Genomic DNA, 15,869 nt, shown 5'->3' on the forward strand with positions numbered 1-15,869 from the left:
GTGTCAAACTCAAGGCCCGGGAGCCAAATTCGGCCCACCACGTCGTTTTATGTGGCCGGCTAAATGAAATCATGTAAATTTCCATGACCCTTGCAAAACTCAGCTCTAAAATTGTTACTTGTTCTTTATAGTAAAATTGAAAATTTGCATTTTTTTTGTTACAGTAACTTCAACAATAAATCAACAAACTGTTATCCTTGACTTCTGGTTTCAAAATTAATAAATCAGCAATTTGTAATGTACAGTACTGATACTACGGGATGATTTAAAAGGGACTTAGGCCCGTGACAAAAACAACTTTGCCACCCCTGAACTTAAAAATCCATTTTGAATCATTTTGACAACAATTTACAATAAAACAATGAAATTAATTCATTGTGTTTCAAGTTGTGGGCTTTTTGTTGATTTAGTTCCCCTTGTGTCTGTCCTCATCAGTGTGATTGTGTCCACCTGTCTGTGTTAACCTGCTTCCCTTGCGTTGGCCAATCAGCTCCCTCTTTCAATTGTTTCCGTCCAGGTGTTCCGTGTCGTCTCATTTGTTGAGAGCGTATTTAGTTTCCAGTATCCTTTCAGTTCTTGTCGGGTCATTATCTCACTGTCAATGTGTCTCAGTGTTGCTTGTCAAAGTGGCTGTTCCTGTCACCTGTTTTTCTTATTTTCCTGACAGTCTCTGTCGCTGAGAATTTTGTAGTTTATGAGCCCTAGTTTTTGATTTATTATTTGGGTTTGTTGACTTTGTTTATTTTGCCGATCCTCTCCTCATTTAAGGTTTTTTTTTTTTTTAACACACTCTGCTTCCCTATATTTGGGTCCACACCTGCATGACACCAAAGTACAAAGAATGTCAGTCTGAAATATTCAAAAAAATTAAATTGTTTTAAATGAACAATGTACGTTTGTGCAATATTTCAATGAGCCTGTTTACAAAGTCCCTCAAGAAAATTACAATCAATCCACAACGTTCCTTTACGAGATGTTACATACTGTATGGTTGCCAGTGCATTCTAGTCAGCCCCAAAATTTACACTTGGTGTAAAATATGCAACACAATGTTCAGAATTAAGGTTAAGACAACGGGTAACCGTTGCGACTAACCCTAACGCCTAACCGTAAACTTTCATTTGTATCAACTTCTACCCGTAACGCCTACGTTGTGAATCTGGTCCCAAACTCAACCCCGGTCCTTGACGGTCGCTATCTTGAATGTTTTAGATGTTTTTGTTCTTCCACACAACGTATACAATAATCAGCTCATAGGCAAGCTCTTCAGAAGTCAAGCCAAGCTGCTAGGGCGGCAGTAGTGTCAGCAAATTCTGTCCAATCAGAAAGGACTTTCGTCTCAACGTCACCTGCGTTGGCATCTTTGGAGGAAAACAGAGTGATAACGATGATACAACAATGATAATAATGGCATAAATCTCCGGTTTAGGATTGCTACACCTAAACGCGTCTCTGGATAATTTGCAAAATCTTCACTTTTGCCCGAAGTTTTTCAGACCTTCAATTTGAATCCCACCAAAAACCCGGCCACGTATAGCAGAGAGGGCAAACCGGAGACATTTCCCACCCGTTTGCAAGAACCCCGGCTATTTGTAGACCAGGGAAAAACCCAAGCCCAGACATTTGGGAGGCGCTATGTCCATGCCTAGGGCGGAAGGGAGAAAGATAAATTCAAATATTTCATTAGGACCGAAAATAATTGGACCTTCTAAAAAATAGAGTCGCCCAACAAATTTAACTTTCCAGTCATAACGCCAAAGGACTTGCTTTACAGCCTCTATTGGTCTGGAGCTTTCATCAAACGTGATTAAAGTCCGCCGCTACGGACAAAAAACATCATCATCAGCGGCAGACTTGCACGGTAGGCGTCGGAAATCTCGGGAAGGTCAACTTATTGGAGCGGTGAGATCTTTTGAGGCTGAGGATTTTCCCGGCGCGGCGGCGAGACGACATCAACGTTCATTCATGCGACGCCGAGTCAAAAGAGAGCGAGGGAGGAAAGAGGAGGAGGGGGAGCTCCCAATTGAGAGCGCAAAGAGCCAAGACGAGCGAGCCACAGCGTGAAGGAGACGGCGAGCGCGCATCCATCGCCACTCTCTTCATTGCCTTCAGACCCTCCAGTAAACCCCCGGGAAAAACCTGCAGGAAGTCTCGGGACGAGAAGCTCGTGAAGGAAGATTTGTCCTGTTGGTGAATCATGCTTGGCAAAGTCTGCGAGCTTCAGGTGGGGCTTGAGACACCAAGGACACATGTGCAGGTTAGGTAGAAAGGTAGGAAAATCCCTCCCCTGCGTCGGGTATTTCTCCAAAAGTTGATGCAAAATTCCGGATTACGGCTTCTGAATAAAATCGCGTCTACCTGGAGGGGACGATAACCTTGCCGTCGTGTCTTCAAATGGATTCTACAAGCAAAGATAATGAAGACTGGGAATAATCAGCGAGTCCTTTCTGCTGGGGCATCGCAATGATCCAGTTCATCCGCCCGAGAGTGTCATTGGAGACTTGATTTGTTTTCATTTACCCAAAAATGGGACGGTGGCTTCCACCGGGTGACAATCGGGCTTTCGGGAAGCCAAGCGCAGCCCCGTTTAAACCCTTTTGCAGATCCTGAGCGGCCGGCCGGCAGGTGACACCATGAACCTGCGCGGTGGCGGCGGCGCCAATGTGTCAGAGCTCATCCCCCAGAATCTGGCGGTCGGCGACCTCCAGCAGCTCCTGGAGCCTGACCCGCAGCCCCGGCGCGGGTTCCGGCCAGGGCCCGCCAATGTGTGCGCTTACCTCGAGAACGCTTCCAACGAGGACGGGGCGGAATGGTTCTGCCAGGACACGGCGGTGGCGGGAAAAAACTGGGCGGCATTGCTGATCCTGGCGGTGATCGGCATCACCGTAACGGGGAACATTCTGGTCATCCTGGCTGTGTCTTTGGAGAAGAAGCTCCAGAACGCAACCAACTACTTCCTGATGTCTCTGGCCGTGGCGGACATGTTGCTGGGCATGTTGGTCATGCCGGTCTCCATGGTGACCATCCTCTACGGTAAGCCGATTGGTGACTCAATTCCTCAATATTGCCGATGATTCGTTCACACCCGCGAATTCTCAATTTTTTCCTCGACTCTGATTTACGTCTCGATTCGAGTCGCCGCTAATTCGTGCACGGTCCTAATGGCAGTTTTCATGTGTTGTTTGTTTCATTGCGTTTTCATGGAAGAGCGGATAGACACACGCACTTGTTGATTGCAAACGGACAGATGGAGAACCCCAAACGCGTCGGAGCAAGTTGCGCATGGGAGTCCAAATGTCCTCTTTTTTCCCTTCCTATTAGTTCTGTTCTGGATAGATGACGTCTGGTCTGGAAGTGGGTTTAAACAAAAGATGCTTTAATAAGGCGGGCTTAGTAAAGTTCAGGTTCACAAAGAAACACCAGGCAGGGGGTTCTTGGCTGCAGGCTTTCTCTGAGAGTAATTTCTACACAAACATCTTGATGCGTGTGTTCGTGTTGCATGTCCACGTGGCTTTCAAGCAGCATTTGACAAGTACGCTGACAAAAGGTGAACAAATCAAAGGCTATGGTGGGAAAACTGGTAGTCACATTAGAAGCACAGTTGGTTCAATCTTAACGGGTTTGCCATTTTAAAAGCCAAGTCATTTCTTCACTATATTATCTATGCAGCATTCCAATTAATGTAAAATATGAATCAACTCATTTTTAAAAATTCGTCTCAGGGGGCGACTGAAATGACATCACAGTTGCTCAGAGGTCAGTTCGTAAAGGTCACAAGACGTAACGCGGAAAACAGGTGGGCCGTGATTTGGTTGCTACCTGAGCAACTGTGATGTCATTTTCAAATGACAAAATGGCTGCCACCCCTGCAATATTAATGACAATGTTATGTTTAGAATAGTGGGAGCGCACAGAACATAATAGTAAAAGTTTCAAGTTGTCTTCAACTTTAAGAAGTAGTTTTTGCTCCAGTAAACGCCCACATGATAAAGATGATCATATAGTTTTTGATGTGCTGATTGGGAAAACCACTGCCATTTAAAATAATAATTACTTAAAACGCTAACAAGCTAACAATCGCTGTGGTAGCATAACAAGAATTGCAATCTGAGCAGAAAGAGTTAAGGCAGCTATATTGTGAACAACCGGCGTTGCTTCGCTAACATATTACTAGCGGGCAAAACTAAAACTAGCGAGTTCATTTAATCCCGATTATTTGATGAGGATTGCAACAATGCTGACATGCGTCGTGAACTGGTGTTTGTATATGTTTCCGCATGAGCGCGGATAACAAGAGCCGAGTCAATGAATTTGGAAATAAAAAGCAGAAGCCTGGGGTGGTGATTAGTCTTTTTAAGGAGAGGACAAACAAGTCATTAGACTAACAACAAACATGCACACGCGGCGCAATTAGCCGCTCGTCTTCAAGCGGCGAGCTGAGCACAAAGCGTTTTTTGCAATTCTCCCAGCAAATGGAGCACATCAAAGAAGACATGCGCATTTTATGGGTTTTTTTTTTTTGGGGGGGGGGGGGGGGGGGGTTACCAGGTGTCTCTTTAACATGTCTGGCATGCGCTTGTCCAAATAACACAAGCATCAATCATGATAGACATTCAGCTATATGGGTTCACAAATAAAGTTTGGTTTAAGTCCTCTTCCCAATATAGTTAGACAATTTCAAAAAAATTGTATGTATAAAAAAATAGTTAAAAGGAGGGGGGGGGTCACATCAAGTCGTATATCAAAAAAAAAAAAAATCTTAAATGTCTTTTCGCAAAATCTTCTTTTCCAAAAGAGGTCATAGAAAAAAAAAAACTGTTTAACTGGAGCTAGCTTTCCAAAAATATTATTTCTTAAAAAGTGGTTATTTATGGAGCAGGAGAATGTTTTTTTTTTCAAGCAAAAATCTACATGGTTGTGGAAGAAAACAGTGGATTATTTACAATAAAATTGTACATTTGTTAAAAAAAAAAGATTTGAAGGATACTGCGCCCAGGCTGTCTGAAAATATCAACAAAAATGTGTCTGATTGCCAAAACGTGGCCCGCGTGGCCGCACGTGAACCTCGACCAATTTGTTTGAGGGAATTGTTTCCTCAGCTTTCCACTTGGTGAGACTTGCGGGAAAGCTTCCAAGGCCTTCAAGTGGCGCCATGGCAACGGGCACGCCGTAATCTCTCCGGGGTTTATGAGCTGGCGCTTTCCGCGGGCTTTGGCCGCGTTTGAGTCATCGGCCCGTTCTTTCTTGCCGGCGAGGACCAACGGGGGACACGAGCGAGCTGCGGCGGAGGGAAGAAAGTTCGACCTCACCGCCGCGGCCCGGCGCGGCCTCGACCGGCGCATTGGAAGGCGTCCTTCTGGCGTCGCTTTCTTTTCATTTTATCAGGCGAGCGACCTCCCTCTTAATGAAGCCAACAAATCAGACACGTGGACAATAAAAAAGCAAAGCAGCTCATAGAGGAACATTTTGCGTTTTCCATCCGTCCCATCTTCTTTGCCTGAAAATGGCCTGAAAATTCTGATGCATTTTCACGTCAAAACCTGTTGAGACTTTCTTTGGTGTGCCTCATACATGAAAGCTCAAGTCGCAACAGGAAACTCACTTAGAGGAGATGAAAGTGGAAGACTTCCTGTCTTTTTGGACACAACTTGAGACTTTTTTTAGTCATGATTGACAGGTCTACTAAATTTCCAGCCATCCATTTTCTGTCGCCGCTTATCCTCGTTTGGATCGCAGGCCTGCTGGAGCCTATCCCACTGAATAACAACTTGGCCGACACAATTGTAAAAACGTTTTGAGTTAGAGATGCGTTGTGATCCCCGCTTGAAATCCAAAGCAGCTGGCAAGCTTGGCTTGAGCCGAAGGAGCCTTCCTTGAGTGCAAGGACAATGCCGGTTTACTTCAAACAAGGCGACTCGTTTGCGCCGTAACGAGCGCTTGATAACGAGACACCTTGCGCCATTAATTGCTCATAAGCACTTCCCATGTCTGCTCGCTAAGGCTCGGCTGCTATTTTGGGCCCTGTTAAATTGAATCAGTCTTGGGCCAAATACAAGTCCGGGCAAAAATGATGGTATCATCAGACCCGGAGGATATTCATGCAACTGGTTCCTTTCCAGATTTTTTTTTCTTGATTTCTTTTAGTTCTTTCAAAGTGACTTTAGTTTTGTGTGATGTCTGTCATCTGCTTTTCTCGACTAAATTAAAGTACATCAACATCCTCCGAGCCCAGCGTTTCCATCATTTTTGCCATGGGTGGTAAATCCCGTTGGACATGAAGCACAAAAATCGGTGATGTTTTTGCAAACGTAGCACCTGCAGTGAGTTTCACTTAGCAACCTGAAATTTGGTAAACATGGCAACCGTGAGAAGCCCAGCAGAAAAAACAGCCTTTAGTCATTGAATGCCAGCTTGTAATTTCTAAGAAGTTCCCCATTTTGCCAGCCGTTTGACTGCACTTTGATGGATTTTTCCACAATCCCCAGAATACTGTGTTCTGTGAAAATAGAAGCAACAATGAACCTACCTAAAGGCGAACAAATGTTTCTGGCTTTTTATGTTTTTTGGAAATTAGCAAGAGAAAATGGGTTGGCTTTCATCAAAGAGAATGCAGAGAAAACGAGCTTGTGAAAAGAAAGAAGCAGAATATCATCATCAGCCATAGTAAGCTTGTACGTAGCTGTGCTAACAGCTGCGCTAATTTGAGTCCTCTGGATTCTATTTTTATTGGCAACACATGACCGGCTACCAACATCAACACACTGTCATTACACACACAGACACACACACACAAAAAATAACATTTAATTGGTGATTAAGGACGGTGAGAAACAGCTAGTCAATTATGCTGTCAGTGTATGATACAGCACAAGTCTATTAGTGCTAGCCGCTGTTGTGGTGCATTCAAATGCACTCAATCTTTACGTCACATGAAATTGCAGGTGACCCTAAGTCAGAAAATATCCACATGCTGGACCTCCTGGAGAAAGTGGGTGACCAAATCCTGTGCAAGTGAGACCCACAGGACAAGTTTGTTCAGTGCTAGCGGTGCAAAAGTTAGCTGCCTTGCTAAACCTGCAACGCTGAGTAGTAAAGCTTGCTGAGCCCTGGACTTGAAAGCGACATGTCCGGTTTCATCTCTTTCTGCGTTTTTATAGCGCAGTAACAGTTATCGTGTTAGAATCTGAGGATGTCATCTGTGATTTGTTCAGATTACGGCTGGCCTCTGCCGTCAGAGCTGTGTCCCGTGTGGATCTACCTGGACGTGCTGTTCTCCACGGCGTCCATCATGCACCTGTGCGCCATCTCGCTGGACCGCTACATCGCCATCCGCAACCCCATCCACCACAGCCGCTTCAACTCCCGCACCAAGGCCCGCATCAAAATCGTGGCCGTGTGGACCATCTCAGCCGGCAAGTCCTGACGCGCAGCAAATCGCGCCTTGCGTCTTTGCATTTCAGTAACTCGAATCCCTCGAGGACCGAATTTGGACGTAAACTAATGAAATGTTTGCATTTTCTGAACTCATCAGGTGACATTTTGATGCCGCTCAGATTGTGCTCTCGCTATGTTAGTTTAGCAACTGCTAGCATTGAGCAAAAGTCTACAGCAAAACAAAGCCTTATGGATCTGTGTGTGTATAGGTGCGTGCGCATGTGTGTGCGTGCAGCAGTTGTATCCCACTTGGTCTGTTTCCATCAACAAGATGAGCCAGCGTAACACTCTCACTGGAGACCACCGGGCCGTCTGTCTGCCGCCACGCACGCACGCACGCATGCACACACGCATGCACACACAGATGGTATGGCTTGACAGCATAAGCCCGGTTACCATGTGTGCTGAATCTGCATCTGCTGTGACACAGATGGTTTTCATTTTTCCCAACAAATATTGAATATGCTTTGGTCATTTTTAATCACCGTTATGAGAATGCGGTGGGATTGTGTCATCGTCAGCAACAAAATGTTATCCTGGGAAAAAAACAACAACAGCAACAACAGAAAAAGAAGACGGCTCTTGTTCGAGCGGGGAAAGGGTAGCATCAGCTGCGTTGCCACGGTAACCGTCAGACACTCGCTGTGCTGCGTTAGCGCTAGCGTCTGCGCTAATGTTGTTATTGTTCACACTGGCGTGTGCACCCTTTGTGCCGTTCCCGAACCAGTTGTCAGTAGCTTTCTTGTCATTTCAAAGAGCGCCAAAGGAAATGCAGGGCTATGGCATGGAATTTTTTGGTTTTCTATTGTTTTACACAGAACCCAACAGAAAACAGCGGCACAGTATCCAAAATCCTGCATGATGTAGTTTCATCTAAGCTGCAATTGTTATGCCGATCACAGCGGCATAACAGAAGATCCTGATTTTATCCTGAACACAAGACTCAACTAAATTTGGGACCGTTTCATAACAGCACCGTGCGAGACAAAATTAACATCTGGAGTGATCAATGAAAATGTTGCTACGATTTACAATTTCACACAGAAAACTGGGTTACCAAATCCTAATGATAAGGTTAGCATCTCCTGAGACGTACGAAATGGTAGCAGAAAATCCCTTTCATGGCAATTGGCAAAAAAGTCTCACACCAGTGCTGGAGTAGATGAGCCCGGATTTCCTTTCACACGGATCCCAGCAAAGCAAGATATGATTTCACACATGGAATTCTTGATTCTTCATGACACAGTAGTCAGACAATGACAGCAGTAAACTTCGCAGCCCCGTTCTGCTCCCCCCTTAAAAAAAAGTAATTTGTCTTTAACACAGAATACTGCATATTTTCACGCGGAAATTGTACATTTATATATATTTTATAATTTTTGGAAACATAATGTGCCGTTGTCAGCTGTGAGAGTCCTGTTGCAGTGTTCATGTAATAAATATCGTTCATCATTAGGTGGCAGTCTATTACTTTGAGACACAATCTTAAGGGGTGTTTAACGGTGTTTATTTGATTCCTCTTGATAACTTTATATTGTTAACGTATGCTACAGAGTTTCAGTTTTTTTTTTCTGCGCGCAGGCATCTCCACGCCCATCCCTGTGATGGGACTGCGCGATCAGTCCAAGGTGTTCAAGGACGGCAGCTGCCTGCTGACGGATGACAGCTTCGTGCTGGCCGGATCCTTCGTGGCCTTCTTTGTGCCGCTCACCATCATGGTGGTCACCTACTTCCTGACCATCCGGGCCCTGCGTAACGCAGCCACGCTGTGCTTGGAGCGGCTGGTCCCGCGGCCCAAGTGGGGTGCCGCCGCCGCCGCCGCCGCCACCTTCGCGCCGGGCTTCTTCCCGCAGACCTCGCTGTCCTCCGAGAAGCTGGTGCGGCGCGAAGCGGCCGGCGGCGGTCCAGCGGCGTCCCTCTTGGGCCGGCGCACCATGCAGTCCATCAGTAACGAGCAGAAGGCGTCCAAGGTTCTGGGAGTTGTCTTCTTCCTCTTCGTGGTCATGTGGTGCCCCTTCTTCATCACCAACGTGCTGGTGGCGGCGTGCGAGGCGCCGGCCTGCGACGCCGCCCTCATGGGGGGCCTGCTCAATGTGTTCGTATGGGTGGGCTACCTGTCATCCGCCGTCAACCCGCTGGTGTACACGCTGTTCAACGAGACGTACCGCGCCGCTTTCCTGCGCTACCTGCGCTGTCACTACGCACGGCCCGCCAAGAAACCGCTGCAGCTCATCTTGGTCAACACCATTCCACCCATGGCGTACCCTTCCATTGGGGGCATGGCCGCTGGAGCCCCGCGCCCCAATTTCCCCTTTATCCGCCGGGATAAAGAAGCGCCGGAGCGGGACCTGAAGATGGGGGACAAGGACGAGAGCCGCGTGTGAGGAGCTGACGACGACTATGCACGCCGAGCGCAGCCCGGACACCATTAGCATTAGCTTAGCGGTAGTATTGAGCTGCACGGTCCATTCAGCTTCAAAAGCTTATCATATCCAAACTGATTTTTTTCCCCCCCGAGTTCGGTCGCATAAAAATCGCCTAGCGCAGTCCTATGAGCATGAGCCTTATCTTATCAGTTGCATCTCTGTTAGCATTAACCCCTTTCACCATACACATCCAAGCATGACTTTATTACTACAAACGCAGCCCGAAAGTGAATTAGCATAGCATTTGCTTTTTCATTACTATATCTTGGCAATAATCCGCACTGCAAATAATTTTACATCTTTAAAAAACATTTTATTCCCCTCTCTTCAGTAAAAAAGCTGACAATGAAGAAAGCGCACAAAGATAATTCACTTACTGGTTTGATCTGAGACATTTCAGGAAAAATGCTCATAAGTGTTTAACGATATGATAGCAGTTGTTTGACTGTGTCATTATTTGTATCATCAAGTCTGCCATAATGGAGGATATAAAAAAAATCTGAAAATATTTGCAACAGAAACGCTAAAATTTGAGTTGGACAATATGACGTTAAACATCTCCTAATTATCACCTTTGTTCATTCATTCAATAATTGATTTATTGTCGACATTACACCACAAGTATTCGTCTGTAATGTAAACAAACCATTGCGTTCAAACACCAAGAGCGGCCTCGACACGGTTAGCGTTAACTTAGCATTAAATATGCACACCCCATTCAATCTTCACTTAGCTTCCTATCGCCCCAGATTCTTCCTGTCGCACTGAGAAGAAACCCAACATGATTAGCATTAGCTTATCATTTCCATTCATCTGTAAACACTAGCCTCTTTCGCACTTCCCACTCCAGCCAGATTTTTGTCTCGATTCGCACCGTTGCACACTACATGCTCTTGGTGTTAGGGATGTGTCAAATCGAGGTTATTTCATCTCATCTCAAATGGAGCACAGCGCGAACAAGACGAGGATCACAATTAGCTTTGGAATTTTTCTTTTAGTATTCGTCTGAAAACATTCTCCACTTTTATGCTGTCCATTATCTTACAAAATGGCAATTGTGTGAAAGAGACACCAAAAAAAATCACATCAAACGACGAGAATGTTGACAAAAAAAGTCATTGATTTTATCACCTGGAATGTGAGCAAAAATCGAACTTATGTGCTTGTGTGAAACCTGTTGACGATGTGAAAAAAAATTCCAAATGATGTCTAATGATGTTTTTGAGGTTTTTCCCCATGTCAATCTTTTCCTTGCATGGTGCTCGGAACTCTTTTTAACCTGCGGCGAGACGGACGACGGACAAAATGTCAGCGTGAGACTTCATGTTTTTGAGTGCCATGACAAAAAAAAAAAAATTTAAGGAGCTGGGCGTTCAATCATCTTTTGTTTTTGTCAAATGCCAGTAAAGGAGAAATGGGCAGGCAACTTGAAACCGGGCTTGGAAACCTACTTTGAACCCAAACTCTATAGGGTCACGATTGGGTATTACAAGAAAAAACAACAAAAAGATCAGATATTACAATTCTTGAATTTATTATTATAATTACTTTATGCAGAAAAGTCACTGTTTGATTAACACTCATTTGTTTAACGTTTTATAACTGCCGAAGATGCTGCCCCGTGAACCCACCCCGGATGAATGGTAGAAAATGGATGGATGATTTTTGTCTAGCCGTTAATTAGTTCCCTTTTGTTTTCTATTCAAAGCTACTCATTAAATGGTTGAATATTAAGGGTCTCATTTATTTAATATTTAATTAATATTATTGCTCGTAATATGTTGAGCGTCACGCCCATATTCACTATTGTCTAATGTTAGTCGTGGGGTAGTCGCCGATTGCATCCAAGGCAGATTCATATCCAGATTTCTTCCAGGTTTTGTTTCTTTTGCTTTCGCCAATCAAAATGACGTAGGACACAGCTAAAGCTGATCAGGCTTACATCTGTTCTAACAAACATATTTCAGCAAAAAAATAGCACCACACTCCTGTCCAGATTGCTCATCACAAACAAGAAATAAAAGAACCAATCAATAGAAAATAATTACGATTTAAAAACAATTGCACAATAATAACATTTCTCAACTTGTATACACTTCTTTTTGTAATTGGTTTGTATTATGAGTTTATTTTATTTTTAGCAAAAGTGCATCTTTCAAAACTCCCTTTATCATCTGATATTTGACAAAGACAGAACATTTGGGCCATGTTTTGAACATCTATGACTATGAGTCCATAAATCTTACGAGCAGCAGTTTGCCAATTGAGTTGAGCCAACACTTGTGGCCTGTCCATGTAGAGCAGTCTTCTCAAATAGTGGGGAGGGCCCCCCCGGGAGGGTGGCAATATCAGGGGGGTGCAGATGACCCCAAGAAACAGTCTTAAAAATTATTTGTTGAAAGTTTATACATATAGTTTTTTTTCTTTTGTTAATTTTCAAAAGGATACCATTTTAGGTGACTATCTTATTTACAGTTACTGTGGCAAGTGGAGGGGGGGGGGGTCGTCTTAAGGCGTAAGATGGCGGATGCAACACCGATCCATATGTTTTGGTTGGGCCCACTCAAGTGTACTTGTGGTTGTGACTGTCCCAGATCCTTTAATAGGGTCAATGCTTTTACCACGCTCTCGGCAAGGCGTTTGATTCTATTGAGGTGGAAGGAGGCTGAACCGCCCACAATCTCTCACTGGATAAGAGAGGTGCTAATGAACCTCAGGCTTGAGAAGATTAGATGTACCACCCGTGGCTCTGAAAACAAATTCTAGACTACGTGCAATCATTTTCTTCCATTTTTTGTGAATACAACCACACAAGTGCAGGAATAATAACAGAACAGTTATATCCGAAAATTAATGCTTTAGTCAGGCTGCTAGCGTCGCAATCGCTGTTCACGCTGATCCTACACGATGGCATCAAGAAGATGGGCTAGACAGGGTTGAGGGAGAGGGGGGGGGATTTTTGGGGGGTGAGGTGTGTTTTTGTATAACGTTTGACATGTAAAATGAACAAAAAGAACTTTGAAAGAAAGAGAGGCACTGATTTGGAGTGACATTCGGGAAAAAATAAGAGACAATCCTGTGTGGGGGTGGGGGCAGCGTAGAAAGGTCATTGCGCAGGAGGGGGAAGAAGAGGATGAAGGAGAAGGATTCATGAGGCCCACGGGAGGACCCCCTCCCTCTCCGGTCTCCGCTAGGGCGGCGAGTTTCACTTAATTGTCCTCCTGCAAATTGGCGTCTCCAAGAACAGGACGGAGCAGCAGAAGTCAGCGGACGTCTGCCGAGGTATCCCATTACTTTTGTGTGCACCCTTTTTCAATCTTCAGAAATCAGCGCAACCACTACAAATGATCCACAGTCACAAAATAAACATTAGCGCAGCAGGTCCACTCATCCCTGAGGCTCATATAGCACATTGCAATCCGCAGTCCTCTAAAACCGATAAAGAAAATGCATGTCAACCAATCAATGCGCTACATGGGTTTGCTGCTAACTTTTTTTTCGATCTGGTGCGTTTATTTCTATTGTACAACCTGTCTTGTGGATTTAGTTTTTTGTTGCTTTTTTTCCGCCTGCGGATGGTTTCGTTTCACTTTGATCATCGACAAGCTGCCTTGTGCTATTCAAACTCATTTCATGGCCTGTCAACATGCGAGCGCTCACAAATAAGCGCTTGGTCGTCTGCATTTGCCTTTGCCTGCAAGCTGCTCAATCCAAATTGGGAATGTGCGTGGAGGTGTGTGCGTGTTTGTTTATTCCCATGCCTCCCGTCAAGTGAGAATCCGTGCAAAGTCCACAAAAAAGAAAACGGTTGGCCAAAATCAAAAAAACACAAGCTTCATTGTCATGCATGTCACATTTTCCCTCCCTTGCCTTTTAATTCAATCAAGCAATGCATATCTACATCTCGCCAGTTATTCAAGGTAAACGCCACCACGGCAACAGTGTGTGTGTGTAGGCGGGGGGATGCTTAAGGCCTCATCCACCGCAACCTTGCCCCAACCATCAACAAAACAGCAAAATGTCTATTGCCAGACAGCAAACATGTATTCAGCAAAAAACACATCAAAAAATTCCACCATAAAAATATCCAAGGACTCAAAATAATTTGGGGTTAAAAAAAGCTTTCAATGCATTTGTAATGGCTCTCAATGAGCCATGTAGGGATTTTCGCTATTTGCAAGCTGGCCTGGATGTAAGCCCACTGCAAATCAACCAATGGCCTGCTCCAAGGGCCTGTAAGCTTGTTCGAGCTTTTGGTTTGTTGAAATGCTCATTCTCGCTGCCAAAGCGGTGTTTTCCTAACAGCGGCAGCCCTGCCCCATGTTTCGCGAGATGCACGTGCCTTTGTACTCCAGTCCACAGAAAAGTTTGAATATCATGAAATACAAGATGGCTGCTGTGGCAACGGTTATTTATAATCGTTCCATTGTGAAAAGTTCTCAAGACCCTTTAAAAATCTTTCCTCCGCAGAGACTGAAAGGCACAAATGCCTGATAGCGTCATACCTTTGCACTCGGTTTTGAAATTTCTCCAATATTGATCCAAAAAGGACTCTATGCGGCCTCGCCTCCCTTCTGCAGTTAATTGCGTTTGCACACTAGCAAAGAGAATGATTGCCCAGCTGTGAAAGTCATCTTCCGGCGGCTGGTTGCACCTCACTGATAACACCGCCTCCATTTTTTTCCAACTTTGAAATGATTTTATTCGGCTAAGCGAGAGGAGGAAGAAGAAGAAGAGGACAAAGAAGTCGGAGCAAAACAGGACACAGTCTGAGAAAAACAAGCACAGATGAAAACAGGATGGAAAAAAAACAGGAGGGACAAGGACAAAGGGGCATGAAGAGAGCGGCAGAAAGAAGAAAATGTGTTGGACAAGAATGAGTTGGAGAGGAAGAAAGTGAGGAGAAATATGGAGCGCAAGCTCGTGCTAAAAAGGAAGAAACAAATGAGGGAGAGCGGGAGGAGGGAGGAAATAAAAAGAAAAAGAGGAGGCGCGGGAAAAAAGGAGGAACGTGGAAGAAGGTGGAATGAAAAGCTAGAGCAATTGGAGGAAGGAAATAAAAAGAAGGACGGAGAGTAGCACGTAGAGGAGGAAAAGAAGATCGAGCAGTCCGGGAGGAAGACGGGGAAAAACAGGAGGTTGAAGAGAAATAAGAAAAGGAGAAAGAATAGAGGAGGCGCACGACTTGAGCGTCCTCCTCCTCTCCCCCAGCTGGCCAGCCAGCCGGCTGAGAGACACATTTGTGCTCATTTTGTCAGGCAAAAATTATTGATGAAAGAATATTTGTCCATTTCTGCAGGGCTTCCAGATTGGCAGCTGAAATCAAAGACACGTTTGAACACATCCTCATGCAGTGCCGACAATGAGAATGAAAGAAAAGAAGAAAAGAAAAGAAGGATATTAAGCGGATAGAACTGAAATATACTAAAAGAAAGGAGAAGGGGGGGGGCAAGGAAAAAAAACAGTATGGAAAAAAGCCAGCAAAAGGATAGGCGCAATTGGACTGGACAGCAGCATTTTACAACAACTGGAGAAGTTGGCGGGAGAGCCAGCTGACTCCAGCAGAGAGCACTTTAAGGAAGCCCCAACAAAAGCCGTTGCTATTCAACAGCCTTTCAACATAGCCGGCCCGCTAGCATTGAGAAAAAAACCCGAGAAACGCCAAAGCAGCGGGGCCTTTAAAACACCAAGAAAGGCCCTGTCCACAGCAAGTAGAGGACACACCCCTGAAAACACACAGTGGGCTTATAGCACACATGAAGACACCTGGAGAGGGGCTGCGCCCCGAAAACCAGCGAGAGGGTGTGCGTTGTTTGTGTGCCGATGACCTTAAGCAGTGGTGCCTGGAAGGAAGGAAGCCAGCTCCGACTGCTGCCGTTGTCAAGGAGACCAAATGTGCTGCATGCGATGACTCATGCGCCTCATTTTCGCCACGCTGCCATGTGAGGCGGGGGGGCTGCGGGACCCCATTTTTTGTACGAGCGCATTAACGAGGCTGCCTATCTGTGG

General features: G+C 45.1%; 1 protein-coding gene across 1 annotated transcript; it reads left to right on the forward strand.

Annotated features, from left to right (window-relative positions):
• The first annotated feature begins 1,999 nt into the window (after positions 1-1,999).
• On the forward strand, positions 2,000-11,594 carry htr2aa (5-hydroxytryptamine (serotonin) receptor 2A, genome duplicate a). Its single transcript, XM_088414537.1, has 3 exons — positions 2,000-3,033; positions 7,212-7,412; positions 9,016-11,594. The coding sequence occupies exons 1-3, from the start codon at positions 2,634-2,636 to the stop codon at positions 9,816-9,818; spliced, it is 1,404 nt and encodes a 467-aa protein (XP_088270663.1). The 5' UTR covers positions 2,000-2,633; the 3' UTR covers positions 9,819-11,594.
• Positions 11,595-15,869: the final 4,275 nt, after the last annotated feature.

This window comes from Hippichthys cyanospilos, chromosome 5, assembly GCF_059441005.1.
Source record: "Hippichthys cyanospilos isolate Australia breed blue-spotted pipefish chromosome 5, RoL_Hcya_1.0, whole genome shotgun sequence".
Classification (NCBI taxonomy): domain Eukaryota; kingdom Metazoa; phylum Chordata; class Actinopteri; order Syngnathiformes; family Syngnathidae; genus Hippichthys; species Hippichthys cyanospilos.